The following is a 15,193-nucleotide window of genomic DNA, read 5'->3' on the forward strand; positions in this document are numbered from 1 at the left end:
ACGTTTTTCAATGCGAATTTAGAGGATTTGCATGAAATTGGCTTGATGGAAACACATGTTTTTACAGACACCTTCTGTCTTTTGACCCTCACAGTGGACCAGGAAAAACTCCTCAAAAAACCCTTTAACGAGTGATGAAAAAGAGGAGAAACCTCAGGGAGAGCAACAGAAGAGGGATCCCTCACAGGACAGACAGATGTGCAATGGATGTCGTTTTTGAAGAATAGGAGACAGAAAGAAAGAAAGAAAGAAAGAAAGAAAGAAACTTTTTTTTCCAGACTGTGCAGAGTACAACACCTTCTGACCTTTGACCGTCACAGTGGACCAGGAAAAACTCCTCAAAAAACGAGGAGAAACCTCAAAGAAAGAGAGAAAGAAAGAAAGAGAAGAAAGAAAGAAAGAAAGAAAGAAAGAAAGAAAGAAAGAAACTTTTTTTCCAGACTGTGCAGAGTACAACACCTTCCGTCCTTTGACGTCACAGTGGACCAGGAAAAACTCCTCAAAAAACCCTTTAACGGGTGATAAAAACGAGGAGAAACCTCAGGGAGAGCAACAGATCAATAGAGAAAAATACGTAGAGAGAATGTGAGAGGGGAGATGGGGGGAGAGAGAGAGAACAACAAAATAAAAGCATTAAATGACATGACAAAACATTGAAAAAAAATACTTACCTCAAGAGAGAGACAGAGAAGAACAAACACATATAAATATACACATAAAATAAATTATATATATATATATATATATATATATATATATACATAAAACTATATACCAATAAACACATAAATATATAAAAGAGAAAAAAAATTAAATAAAATATACAAAACACTGTTTTGAATTTTGGTCCTCCAACGATGATTCTTTTCTACTGCTGAGAAGACAAAAAAACACACATTTCATTAATACTGTGTGTGTGTGTGTGTGTGTGTGTGTTAGGGTTGTCACGATACTAAAATTTTCAACTCGATACCGATACTCAGGAAAATATTCGATACTCGATACCATTTCCGATACCACCAGGATAAAAACAAAGACCCCAAAATTATTAACAAGAAAAATGCAACATGTAAGAATGAACAGAACCACAGGTTAAATATTTATAATAAAAAACAGTTGTGCAAAAAGAAACTGCAACTATGATACCAAGCTTCAGGTCTGAGGTCGTGCAGAAAATAAATAAATACCCTAAACAATAAAAATTAGAACAATATTTTGAGGTTGTATGCTGTGCACAATATTAGGACAGCTTGATAAGTCGACTTTTCTCTGCTTCATTCAGAAAATAACACTTTTCAGTCACCAACATTGATATAAACTTATTAACTCTATGCTTGTGTATACTGACACTGTGTCAATTAACGTAATATGGGCATACTACGTGCCTGATTTATTTATTTATTTATTTATTTACGTTGTTTATAATCATTAACGTGACGTCAGCCTTTAATTGCTAGCTGCGGCTAATGGCTAATAATAACACGGCTAACATTAATGCTACGATAACATCAGTAACAGATCAGTTTGAAACAAAAGTTTGGGCGGTATCGATACTTTTGAAAATGAGTATCGTATCCGGATACAATGTTTAGTATCGATACTTTTTTGAGTACCGATTACTTTTGACAACCCTAGTGTGTGTGTCTATCTGCTTCTTCAGAAAGACACATATTTCTGTCCATAGAGAAGAGCTGTTGCCTTACATGCTTCACGTAGAACAGCAGGTAGGCTGTTTGTTGGCGATTGTGGCAGACAGACGCGCCGGTCGTCTCACTGACGTGTTTGTCGTTGTAAGTTAGCCATCGGTCTTTATTATCTCCCGGTCTGTAGGCTCCGTCACAAATATAATGTCCTGAGAGAAGAGGAGGGGACACGTTTTTATACAGCTGGAGGGGGAGTCGATTTGTAAATGATAAAATTTGACTCATTTTCAACATGTAGTCTAGAGCAGCTATTCTCAACCTTGGGGTCGGGACCCCAATTGGGGTCGCGGGATGATTTCTGGGGGTCACCAAATCATTTTGGAAGTCAGTGTGTGTTAATGTGTTTTATTCTTTTTGGTCACTTAATGTCTTTTTTTGGTCATTTTGTTTCTTTTTTTGGTCATTGTGTGTCTTTTTTGGTCATTTTGTGTCTTTTTTTATCATTTTGTGGTCATTTTTTGTCTGTTTTGGTCATTTCTTTTTTCTTTTTTGGGTGATCTGAACTGTGCGTGTGAGATTGTGTTCAGTGAGCAGGGGTCACGGACAACATGCATGTTAAATTGGGGGTCGCGACTCAAAAAGGTTGAGAACTACTGGTCTAGACGATTTGGACAATTCCGTCTAGACTAATGTGTGTTTGCAACCAAACACTTACCAGAGTTGGCTGTGGATCCTAAATGGCTGACGATGCTCACCAGAGAGTAGCGAGTTGTTGTCTAGAAAAAAAACAAAAACAGATACCAACAATTGGCTACACATGCAGACACTTTGACTACAGGGACTGGACATTTTAAAGGATGATTTCTCCCTGTTTTTTCTATAAAAAAAAACTTCTCAGTAGTCTTACCTGTTCGGCAACGCTAGATTCTGGATTCACCAGCAGCTCTCTTGATAAAACAACGGGGCTCTGCACCTTCACCAGGTCGTAGGTTTTGGTGAAGCTGAATCTCTTCAGCTGCAGGATCAGTACACTGTTGACAAAGGGAGAGGAAGAGATGGAGGGAAAGGGGTCAGATCACACACTGATAGATGAAGGCAAGAGAAAGTGAAACTGCTTCGCCTGTTGTGTATTCATTTGAAGATGTTTTAAAATGATATATAATAATATATAAGATGTCTATGTAATACTCACTTTGGCAGGGTCAAGAAGGACGGCCGCTGCGTTGACTGCTCTGCACCACACTCACACCGATATTCCAACTGGTTCACCTGCAGGGGGACATAACACATTTAAAATGTTATATTTGCAACCTTTGTTCACATTTGCAACATTTAGAATTCTTTATTGAGCATGATAGTGTTTTGAAAGGAAAAAAAAAATTCAATATCACATTTTATGTGACACAAAATGACCATAAAAAGACACAAAGACACAAAATTACTAAAAAAAGACTCAATAAAAGACACAAAATGACCAAAAAAAGACACTAAATGACTAAAAAAGACACTAAATGACTAAAAAACCCTACAGAAGACACAGCATTACTAAAAAAGACACTAAATGACTAAAAAAAGACACAAAATGACCAAAAAACCCCACAGAAGACACAGCATTGCTAAAAAAAGACAAAAAAATGATTAAAAAAAGACACAAAATGACCAAAAACCCCCACAGAAGACACAGCATTACAAAAAAAGACACAAAATGACTAAAATAAGACACAAAATGACTAAAAAAAGACAAAAAATGACCAAAAAACCCCACAGAGCACACAGCATTACTAAAAAGAGACACAAAATGACTAAGAAAAGACACAAAATGACTAAAAAAAGACACAAAGACACAAAATGACTAAAAAAAAGACACAAAATGAACCAAAAACCCCACAGAAGACACATTATTGCTAAAAAAAAAGACACAAAATGACTAAAAAAAGACACAAAATGACCAAAAAACCCCACAGAGCACACAGCATTACTAAAAAGAGACACAAAATGACTAAGAAAAGACACAAAATGACCTAAAACCCCCACAGAAGACACAGCATTACTAAAAAAGACACAAAATGACTAAAAAAAGACACAAAATGACCAAAAAACCCCACAGAAGACACAACATTACTAAAAAAAGAAAAAAAAAATTCACGCTAAACACACAAGACACAAATAAAATCGAGTCCCACTAGAATAAAAACCAGAGTTGGATGACAGGATCACACACAATCACAAGATCACATTTAAGTGATCGGTCACTTTAAATCTGAGTAAATGAGCAGATGATGGATGGATCACTGAATGGGTGTCTTGCTTACTTTAAGGTAGTCCTTTAGACACTGGTTTACTGAGCCGCCATGCACCAGGTCTAGGGACAGGTTGATGTAGTCCTCCTCCCTCATGGATTGTTTACCGCATCTATAGAATAAAGAGACAATTGAAATGAAAATATAGCACAGATTATACACTTTGGTTGAGAGGTTTTCTTCCAAAACCTTTTCTTGAAGAATAAAAAATGCACTGTGAATATAAGTGTGGCTGTGTGTTCATACCCTTTGCAGGTCCTGGTGCTCAACATCTGGAAGGTGATGTGAGCATCAACAGGGCAGGTGTATCTGAAGCCCATGTTAACTGCTGATTCCTGCAGGTCAAAGTTCAGAGACTTCATCTGATTCAACAAGGAGCTGAGGAACTCATGGGCATCCTGCACAGAAACAAAGAAAACAATTAAAGATGGAAGATGGACATTTTAAAAGTGTAGAAGTTGTTCAATAGAGATAACTGTGGTGCTGTGCTGTAAACAAGGTTCATACACTTTTTCAGTGGTCAAATTCAAGCACTTTGCTAGGACTTTCAAGGTCCATTTTCAAGCTTTTCCAGGACTTTACAACGGTTCTAAGTTGCATGTTTTAGATGAGTACTTACATGCTAAAAGGGGTAATTTCCCTCAGTTTGCTAATCTCAATATTCAATTTATTATTTTTTTCATTGAACATGAAAAATGTTCACATTTATGAGGTTTAAAGTGGTGAATCTGCAAGAAAAATTGTTTTTTTTCCCACTTTTGTCTCGTAAATCTGCAACTTTTTTCGAGCAGATTTGCCACTTTAAATCTCTTAAATCTTTACTCAGGCTGTTTCTAAGTAATATTTATTTAATAGAACAACTTATATTTTTATGAGAATACACAAGTAAATCGCAGATTCACTGATGTCCCTCAATTACATTTTATTTTGAAATATCAACTAATTAAGCCAATGAACTCGTTTAGTGAATATTACTTGGAACGAATGATTCAATTTACAGACAAAACTGAGAACACATAATAACTATAACTATAACTATAAATTATAAATATAACTATAAATTGGGCAGTCCATGGCTTAGAGGTTAGGAATCGGGCTTGTAACTGGGGAGTCGCTGGTTCAAATCCCCCCCTCCACAGCTCCCCGGGCGCAGTAATGTGCTGCCCACTGCTCCTTGCTCACTTGTGTGTAAAAAAGGATGGGTTAAATGCAGAGGTTGAATTTCCCCATTGTGGGATTAATAAAGTACTCTTCTTCTTCAACAAACAATCACAAAGTAATGCACTACATGAGAAACTGATATTTAACCCTTTATCGGGTGAAGAACTATATTTGGTAACTTCAGTGGATATCTAAATGGGGTCCCCATGTCTCTCTGTTTGGTCGTAGAACCACATGGATTTGTACGAGGAGAACTTGACTATGACGGCATATTAAGGCCAAGTATGAATAAAAATAAAAATACAAACCGCGCAAATTTACTAGATGAAAGTGCCAAATCTACAGATTGCAAGAGAAATACAGTAAGAATAAGCATTTTCAAGCACTTTATCCAAAATCCAAGCACTTTTCAAACCTTGAAAATACAACATTAAAATGTAAAAAGCACCTGTATGAACCCTGTGTAAAAAAAAAAGGGTACTTACTTTCTGCTGATGGTCCTTAAACTCTGAGTTAAACTCAGCGACAGCGTCTTTAAAAGCAGCCAGGACACTTTTTGCCTCTCTCTTGTTGCTGTTAAAGTGGCTGTGTCCCACATCTACAAACCGTCTGAAAAAACAAAGACAAAAGATATACTTCATTAGTTATTGTCACATAATGATGACCTGCAGAGCTAGAAAGCAAACTAAAGAGTGAGAGTGTGTGAGGAGGTGCTGTACCTGAGGACTTTAGATCCGGGGTGAGACATCCACACCTTCTTCTGCTTGATGATGTCATGAACAAAAGGTCTCAGCGTCAGGAGGCCTTGCAGGGTGGAGTTCATGTAGCAGGTCTGCGCCAGGTTGGGGAACCTTTAACACAACAAGATCAAAGTCAGACTGGAGCTCAACATAACCTAACCCTAACTTAACCCATCATCTTCTTAGTAACAAGAAACACAGTGGAGGGAAACTGCAGGATTCAACTCCGTAGAACCACTTTTGGACAGTCAGCTCTCTCACTTAAAGGTTGTAACATCTGGAATACATTACCAACTGAAATAAAATCAATGACTAATCTTGAAACATTCACAAAAAACACTAAGTGTTGGCTTAAAGCAATCCAGAGCTGTATTCATTCTTAAAGTGTTATAGTCTAAGTAGTTATTTTGGATTTGGTTGCAATGTTTTTCTTTTTATCCTTTGTATTATAATTGTATAATCCTTTTTTCTCTTTTCTTTCTTTCTTTCTCTTCTCCTTATTGTTGTATAGATGGGTTTAAATTTAGCCTAAAAATAACTAAAAATCACTAAAAATGAACTTAAAAAAAAAATCTTTTTATTGGCATACATTGGCAGAAATGTATTTTGCAGACAAAAAAAACTAACAGCTGTGGACTGCTAAAATAAATAAAATAAAATAAAATGGGGGAGAAAAAAAAAAAGACAGCAATGGTTTGAGTTACCAGTTTTCACCTACATATGTAACAATATCCTCTACTAATCCCAGTTTGTTACATCAGTCAGTTTATCGAAATAAGTCAGAAAAGGCATCCAGACCTTATTAAACTTGTCCTTATTACCTCTCAGGGTGAATTTAATCTTTTCCAACTTAAGGTGAAACATAATGTCCCTGATCCATCTGCCATGGGACGGGAGTTTGGAGCTCTTTCAATTTAACAGTATTTGGCGACGGGCAAAAATAAACTTTGAAATTAGCTACTTTTTTTACATTTCTGTTTCCAGTCACAGCCACATTTTGGAGAAGTCACATGACCACCACACCAGGGTGTTGAGTATGTGTCACTTAAGGATTTAATGAGTTAATGTGAAGAATAAAGCTGAATATGGGAGATTCAAGAAGGTTTTTTTTGTGTTTGATACACAGGTGTCACCATGGGTTGTTATGGGTTAAACTAAAATAACTTTATATGAAAAAAATATGAGAATTCAGTGTGTATGTGAGTCTCTTTGTACTGTTCTTACCCGAGGCAGACCAGCTCCTCTCTGGGAATGACTTCTGTGCTGGCTGAGGTTTTTTCCTGCAACAAATTCTTTTGCCGACTGAACACTTTTCTATATATATCGGCGTTGAGAGTTTCGACATCTACACTCCCACCCTGACCTATTGGGTTGAGTTTTTTACTGTGAATGGTAAATGGCTGGGCCTCAGTGCAATCTGTGTCCATCTCTGCTGTCTCAGATGGAGGTTCTGTCTCCACCTTCTGTTTCTGTTGGTTGTCAGAACAAAAAGAAAAGTTTAACACAACAAATAAGAGCACATAATACACAGCATGCAGAATAAATATGTTACATGATTGCATTACTATGGATCCCACTGCAGTTCACAACAAGACCCTTCCTACGGTGCTATAGTGGCTCAGGGCAGTGCCTTACAAGGTCCTTGTGGCTTAATCGATTGGTCAGTTAGTAAAACTAATTGGTAACGGTAAGGGTTAACTTATAGTTATACGTGGTCTCATGATACCAACAATTTGCGAGTGGTTAAGTGAAATATTCAGCTGATAAACAGCTTCCAAAGGTTATGTTTTGCTAGTAGTCAGGCGGCTTAGGACCAGATTGAAGAAGAAAGGGGACACGCCGGACAAAAGTACCAAATATTTTCCACATGCTCTCTATCACCATAGGTTTAAATTTTTGGTAGGAGCCACTTCATCAAGATTGTGGATAGGAGATGGCACCCATATAAAGTCTATGAGAACCAATATATCTTCCAATCCACATAAAAGGTCAATCTTGGTGTCAAAATATGCATTTTCTGGGTCAAGGAATAATTTAAAGCTATTGAGAATATCACTCACGCGAGATTCTGTTCAGTGAGCGGGGGTTGCGGACAACATGGATGTTAAATTGGGGGTCATGACTCAAAAAGGTTGAGAACTACTGACGTACACAACACCACTGGCCCTGACCAATCCTAGTGTCACAGGTCGTGTCTTGTTGTTAATTGCAGCGGTTTGGTAAGCAACATTTGGTGGTACATACCTTACGGCGAGGCACCAGCCAGCGAAGCCAACTGGAAGCCTTCTCAACAGGCTCATCGTGATCAGGCTCAATGGTGGTGTTAGCACTGGTTGCTTCTTCATCTTCAGCGGTGGGTGAAGCCTCCTGAACACCAGCTTCTTCCTCGGACTCCTTGTTGGTGCTGCTAATAAAAGAAAAGGACATATACTTATCTTCTGGGGCAGAAGACAACAACTCTGTGTCTTCTGATACGTCTTTATCCTCAGTTGAGACCAGAATCACAGCGCTGGATGAAGCCTTCTCCACAGCTTCACCATCTTCAGACTGGATGCTGGGGTTAGCACTAGCTGCTTCTTCATCTCCAGGGACACCAGCTCCTTCCTCGGACTCCTCGTCAGCGTTGATTCTGCTGATAAAAGAAAAAAAACACATAGAAGAAGACAACAACTCCATGTCTTCTGGTACGTCTTCATCCTCAGTTGAGACCAGAATCACATCGGTGGATGAAGCCTTCTCCACAGCTTCACCATCTTCAGACTGGATGCTGGGGTTAGCACTAGCTGCTTCTTCATCTCCAGGGGCGGTTGAAACCTCCTGGACACCATCTTCATGCTGAGACTCCTCGCTGGTGTTGATACTGCTGATAAAAGAGAAGAAAGATGGTTATTCTACTGCATGGTCCACTCACAGTTATGAGGACAATGAAGGTGAACATGAAAGAAACAAGGTTATAATAGTTTGGGATTTTTCATTAGTTTTAGTTTTGATTTCGTTGTCAATTTTGTTTTCAAATTCAGTTAGTTTTAGTTAGTTTTTAGAGTGAGTTTGCTAGTTTTAATTAGTTTTTATTTTTTGGAAAATGCTTAGTTTTAGTTTAGTTTTTATTAGTTTTAGTTTTTTGTAATGGGGTATCAACCAAAAAGGTTTACGTATGAAAAAAGTTGACAAAGAGGAAAACCAAAGACATTTCCACTATAATTTTAGTTAGTTTTAGTTGTTTTTTATGAAGAAAAATTAAGAAATAGTTTTGTAAGAGCGATCTGAAATATCCAATTAGTGTTCTTTTTCGCTCATTTTTTTACGGCCGTCCCATTCACTTCAATGCTAAATTTTGGGCAGTTTTCAAAAATTCGTATTCTGTAGAGAAAAGTAATAGCACACCGATCCCGAACAATTGACGTTTTGATGTATAATTTGGACTAGTAGCGGGACGAAATTGTGTCCGGAAGAGGAAGAAGAAAAAATCCATGATTGCCCCGTGGCCCTAATTAACTAAGTACAGTAAAATAATATCATACCTTATTTCTGTGGCAGTAGATGTAGTCTGTGTGTTATCTTTCACATCTTCCACAGGAGTCTGCTGCTTGTTTGGTATTAAAAAAAAACATAAAACCAGTTAAATACAGCTGAGTGACACAATGACTGCACCAGTTTGGTCAGTGATTATGTTGCAAGACAAACATACCTTCTTACGACAGAACAACCTACGCCACCAGGACTTTTTGGTGTCAGGGACCACAGTGTGTTGCTTTGGCTCCTTTTCAATAATGACACTGTAATAAAGAAATCCAGATAATTAGTCAAATGTGTACTGCGTTCACAATGCTCTCAACGTCTTTCAGAAGTGGACATCCTTGTGGAAATGTTTAGGAGAGACAATAATCACGATAATAATTCATTTAAACCTCTGAAGTCCAGGAGATTTTGGTTCAAATTTGTCAACTTCCTATGCAGGAAGGAATTTTCAGAAATCTCCCTGCGTTTTTAATATGGGAGCCAATGAGGCTGTTGGTGGTGTTGGTGGCACATCTGTGCGTCGTACGCCCAAACTATAACTGACAGCTTTACCAGAGGATTGTGTGTGAGAAGACAAATTTTCCTACGTTTCTATGTATAAATTATTTCTGTAGAGTGGAATTTGCGGCCTGGAGCGCAGTTTACAAATTTATTTTTTGACAATTTTTTCTCTCCCTCTACACACGGAATGTTCGTATCACACTGTGATACGAACATTCCGTGCAATACACACCCATTATAATCTCAGAATTTCTCCAAAAATGATCATGGTCATTGAACAGGGATTGATAAAAAACTATATGACCTATCGCAACGTGGATTAATACACCGATACACAAGACTTGTGTCTACTGTTTAAAGTTTAAATGGAGTCTCTAGGTAAAATTATGCCGGAGAAGTAGACGTTTAAAAATCTCCAATTATTGTTCTTTTTCGCTCATTTTTTCGTCCATCCCATTCACTTCAATGCAAAATTTTGGGCAGTTTTTCGCAACTTACATCGCAAACAATTCGTATTCCGTATAGCACACCGATCCCGATCAAACCGCACGTTTTGATATATAATTTGTCCTGCAACTCCTCAAGTTGTAGGACTAGTAGCGGGACGAAATTGCGTCCGGAAGAGGAGGAAGAAGAAATCCACAGTATAACAGTAGTGCTCCCTAATAAAACTGCAAAACAGTCTATTTGTAATTTTAAAACTGAAACTCAGGAGCTGTTTTTTTATTGTTATTGAATAACTCCAAGACATATAGGATCCCAGCATTTTCCATAGTGTCAGTTAACCATTTTATCTCCAATCAAGATTCGATTATTGTTCCATAAACAGGCTTTAGGGCAGGGGTCTCAAACTCAAATTACCTGGGGGCCGCTGGATGCAGTATCAAAATGACCAAAAAAAGAGACAAAATTACAGAAAAAAAACCTAAATTACTTAAAAAAGGCACAAAATGACCAAACAAAAGAAAAAATGACCAAAAAAAGAGACAAAATTACAAAAAAATATAAGAGGCTGTGGAAGCAGAATATAAACAGTATAAGTTGAATTCATTTTAACCCTTTATCGGGCGAAGAACTATATTTGGAAGTTCAGTAGAGATCAAAATGGGGTCCCCATGTCTCTCTGTTTGGTCGTAGAACCACATGGACTTGTACCAGGAGAACTTGACTATGAAATAAAAATACAAACCGGGGAGAGTTGCAAATTTACTAGATTAAAGTGCCAAATCTACAAGATAAAAAAGTGCAGATTTAAGAGACTTAAAGTGGCAAATCTGCTCGAAAAAAGTCGCAGATTTACGAGACAAAAGTGGGGAAAAAAACAACTTCTTTCTCACAGATTCATACCGATCGCGATCAAACCGCACGTTTTGATATATAATTTGTTGTAGTAGCGGGACGAAATTGCGTCCGGAAGAGGAAGAAGAAGAAATCCACAGTATAACAGTAGTGCTCGGTGTGATTGCCCAGAGGCCCTAATAAAACTGCAAAACAGTCTATTTGCATATAAATTAAAAATAGTAATAGTTTTCATTGTAGAAAGAAAATTCACATTTTAAAAATGGTCTAGAAACATAAATGTCACACTGTGAAAGCTCCTATGATTGAACTTTCAACTGGCTTTCTCAGCTTGACTACATATCATATATAAATAAAGTTATTACTGTAAATAAACATGTTTATTTTCAAAAAATAGATGGACTCCAGAGGGTTAAAAGTTTTACATTTAGGAAAATATTTATAGAATTATCACACAAAAAGACACACAAATTGAATAAAATAACATACATGATACCATATACAATAAAATATATTCAAATTAACAACAAGAATATTAATATGAAGCCATTATCTTACCTCTTTTGTGGGCTGGAGCATGGCTCGTCTCTAACTTCCACGTCATCTTGACAGTTTCTCTGTTAAAAAATATACAAAACCGTACATTAGCAAATATGCCAGACACATAATCAGCTGCTTCACACACAAATATTACATTTAATTATCAAAAAACATGAATAATGTCAAAATTCAGTAATAATCATCTCATAACACAACAGTTTAGACAAAAGAAAATTAAGTTCATACCTTCTGGCGTCTGCAAAAGCAAGAAAACATGTCTGCAGGTCTTGATAATTATCTAAATAACTGAAAATATTTGGAAAGCTCTTCTATATCTGGCTGTTATATCCAAGGTCTTTCTAAAAGTGAGCTAACAGATGTGAGACTCCTAAAGGCTTCAGAATGCTGTCCATTCTAGAATAATAACATCAAGGCGATGGAATAATAATAAATTAGAACCCTGCAGTCAATAAGAATTTTACCATATAAGGTAAAAAAAAATCATAGACAGTTAAAATATGATTTTTAGGGAAATTATCATTAATATTATTCAAATATATGTCCATAACCATGTCAATCTTTGCAGGGGTCTCAAACTCAAAATTACCTGGAGGCCGCTGGATGCAGTATCAAAATGACCAAAAAAAAAGACACAAAATTACAGAAAAAAAACCTAAATTACTTAAAAAAGACACAAAATGACCAAAAAAAGACGAAATGACCTTAAAAAGACACAAAATTACAAAAAAAAAGACACAGAATGACAAAAAAGACACAACATGATTAAAAAAAAGACAAATTATTTTTAAAAAGAAACATAATTACAAAAAAAGACACAAAATTATTTTAAAAAGACATAAAATGACCAAAAAAAGGCACAAAATAACAAAAAAAAAGACACAAAATTACAAAAAAAGACACAAAATTATTTAAAAAAGACACAAAATTACCAAAAAAAGTAATTAAAGGGACCTTCTACACACAACACTGTAAAGTACCATTCATTTAAAACTCACATTAAACTTTCATATCAAGGTGGGGGCCACAAAATATTGTCACGAGGGCCACAATTGGCAGTTTGAGACCCATGAGGTTTGAAAAAGTCCCAGCGTCCCGCTCTATGTGCATGTCATTCAGTACAGGGTCAAAGTAAAGGCAGAATAAGTAAAGTGCCTTTTAAATTACTAAAAAAAGACACAAAATTACCAAAAAAAGACACAATTAAAAAAAAAAGACACAACAGGGTCAAAGTAAAGGCAGAATTAGTAAAGTGCCTTTTAAATCAGGGCCCAAAAGTCATAAAGAAGTGCTGGAGGAGAGAGGAGCAGTATCTACTGTTTATAATGAGAAGTGTCCTTGGTATTGAGCTGAGCTTTCTTTTTTAGCGGCTATAAAGATTTTCTTAAAACAGTTCCTTGTAGCCTGTGAGAATCTGTGATCTGTGAAGAAAGCTCACAGAACAATGGATGGTGAGATGGGCTCTTCACCATCCTATTTTCCACAGCGCTGAGTCAGTGGAGCTGTTGATGTTGTGTCCAGATTTACAGAGAAAAAGCAGTTGGAGTGACTGTGGTGAACACTACGGAAATATAAGTTGAACCATGCTTACATCGTCTCTTTAGATCAGTAGTTCTCAACCTTTTTGAGTCGCGACCCCCAATTAAAATTTTAAACACCTGTGTGTTTTGTTTGTATTTTCGGTAGCTTTATACTTTCATTAAAATTAAATGAAAAATCAGACTGATAGCCCAGTTTGTGTGGAGAAAAAGGAGCCATGCATGTGATATAAGGACAGACTGAAAGATGCTAAACAGAGACAGAAATTAATGCAGAGGAAGTTGACAAGTTTGAACCAAAATCTCCTGGACTTCAGAGGTTTAAAGGACTGGAGCTCAGACATTACACCGCCTGTCCACAGGGTGGAGCTGTTTGCTCATCACACATCTTGAACTGCTGTGGCTGCTGGGATGGAAACATCCAGCACTACACCGTCTTAATGCTGAAAACACGTTCTGACTGAGAGATTGTCTAAACCAGCTATTCTCAACCTTGGGGTCGGGACCCCAATTGGGGTCGCGAGAAGATTTCTGGGGGTCGCCAAATCATTTTGGAAGTCAGCTCTGTCTCCACTGTGTTAAAGTGTTCATGTGTTTTAGTCTTTTTGGTCATTTAATGTCTTTTTTTGGTCATTTTGTGTCTCTTTTGGTCATTTGTGTCTTTTTTTATCATTTGGTTTCATTTTTTTAGTCATTTTGTGTCTTTTTTGGTCATTTTGTGTCTTTTTTTTATCTTTTAGTGGTCAATTTGTGTCTTTTTTGGTCATTTTGTTTCCTTTTTTGGGTCATTTTGTGTCTTTTTTTGGTCATTTTGTGTCTTTTTTGGTCAATTTGTGTCTTTTTTGGTCAATTTGTGTCCTTTATGATCATTTTATGTCTTTTTTTGTCATTTTGTTTCTTTTTTTGGTCATTTTGTGTCTTTTTTGGTCATTTTGTGTCTTTTTTTGGTCATTTTGTGTCTTTTTTGGTCATTTTGTGTCTTTTTTTGATCATTTTGTGGTCAATTTGTGTCTTTTTTGGTCATTCTGTTTCCTTTTTTTGGTCATTGTGTCTTTTTTTAGTCATTTTGTGTCTTTCTGAACTGTGCATGTGAGATTCTGTTCAGTGAGTGGGGGTCGCGGACAACATGCATGTTAAATTGGGGGTCACGACTCAAAAAGGTTGAGAACTACTGCTCTAAACCACTGTCCAACTGCAAAACCTGTGTATTCACTGTGAACTAAGAAAAACATGTCAGATCCTTCTGAAGCCCCTCTCAGTGTCTTATTAAAGCAACGTGTCCTATATAATATATGTGGCCAGTTTTTGTCTTTAATGAGGAGAAATATTCATTCTGTAAGAACACAATAAGTTCTAAAGAGCACAGTAGTTCATCAAAACATCCAGAATGGACCTGCTGGCCCGGTGAAAGCTTCCTTCTTGTGAACAAATGTTTCCAAATGAGTAAACATGAAAAAACAGGTTTTATAAATTTAAAAAAAAGGTGAGATGGAGGCAGGCAGGTGTTGGTTGAGTTGAGCTCAAAGGGGATCCTTGGAGGAAGGCTTGGCAGGTTTCCTTGGAGGAAAGAAAGCAGGTGTGACAGACAGCGAAATCACACTGGAAAGCTAAACCAGTAGGAGCTGGCCCTGCACCACACAGCAGGATTTACAGTTAGAAGGTAAGTTCAGGGTTAACTTCTGTCTTATGATGGTGATTTACTTCTTAGCGGGATGAATTGCCTGTTCTCCTGAAAATAAAATAAATTCAAATATAGATTCTGGGTGGAGGGACTGGCTTGTCTGTGTCAGTTTTATGACCATTATTTGTTTAACTTTGTATTGGACAAGATCTTAGTCTTAGTTTTAATTTAGTCGTGAATTTTTGTTTTCAAATTCAATTAGTTTCAGTCAGTTTTTAGAGTGAGTTTGCTAGTTTTTTTTAAATGCTTAGTT

The 15,193-nt window shown here is 36.9% G+C and overlaps 1 protein-coding gene across 1 annotated transcript; it reads right to left on the reverse strand.

The window, feature by feature from the left end:
* Positions 1-376: 376 nt before the first annotated feature.
* LOC131974953 (ubiquitin carboxyl-terminal hydrolase 29-like) lies at positions 377-8,744 on the reverse strand. Its single transcript, XM_059337462.1, has 12 exons — positions 8,740-8,744; positions 8,089-8,707; positions 7,069-7,313; positions 5,824-5,955; positions 5,590-5,713; positions 4,190-4,341; positions 3,956-4,055; positions 2,836-2,912; positions 2,551-2,674; positions 2,359-2,419; positions 1,704-1,852; positions 377-874 (listed from the first exon to the last, which is right to left on the reverse strand). The coding sequence occupies exons 1-12, from the start codon at positions 8,742-8,744 to the stop codon at positions 869-871; spliced, it is 1,794 nt and encodes a 597-aa protein (XP_059193445.1). The 3' UTR covers positions 377-868.
* Positions 8,745-15,193: the final 6,449 nt, after the last annotated feature.

The sequence above is a fragment of the Centropristis striata genome, chromosome 7, assembly GCF_030273125.1.
Source record: "Centropristis striata isolate RG_2023a ecotype Rhode Island chromosome 7, C.striata_1.0, whole genome shotgun sequence".
Lineage (NCBI taxonomy): Eukaryota > Metazoa > Chordata > Actinopteri > Perciformes > Serranidae > Centropristis > Centropristis striata.

What these genes read in the sequence shown, in the direction of transcription:
- LOC131974953 (XM_059337462.1), bottom strand. An exon ending in AGCACCAGGACCTGCAAAGG is followed by an intron (nt 4,056 to 4,189) that starts GTATGAACACAC and finishes TTTATTCTATAG; the next exon opens with ATGCGGTAAACAATCCATGA. An exon ending in AATCTAGCGTTGCCGAACAG is followed by an intron (nt 2,420 to 2,550) that starts GTAAGACTACTG and finishes TTTTTTTTCTAG; the next exon opens with ACAACAACTCGCTACTCTCT.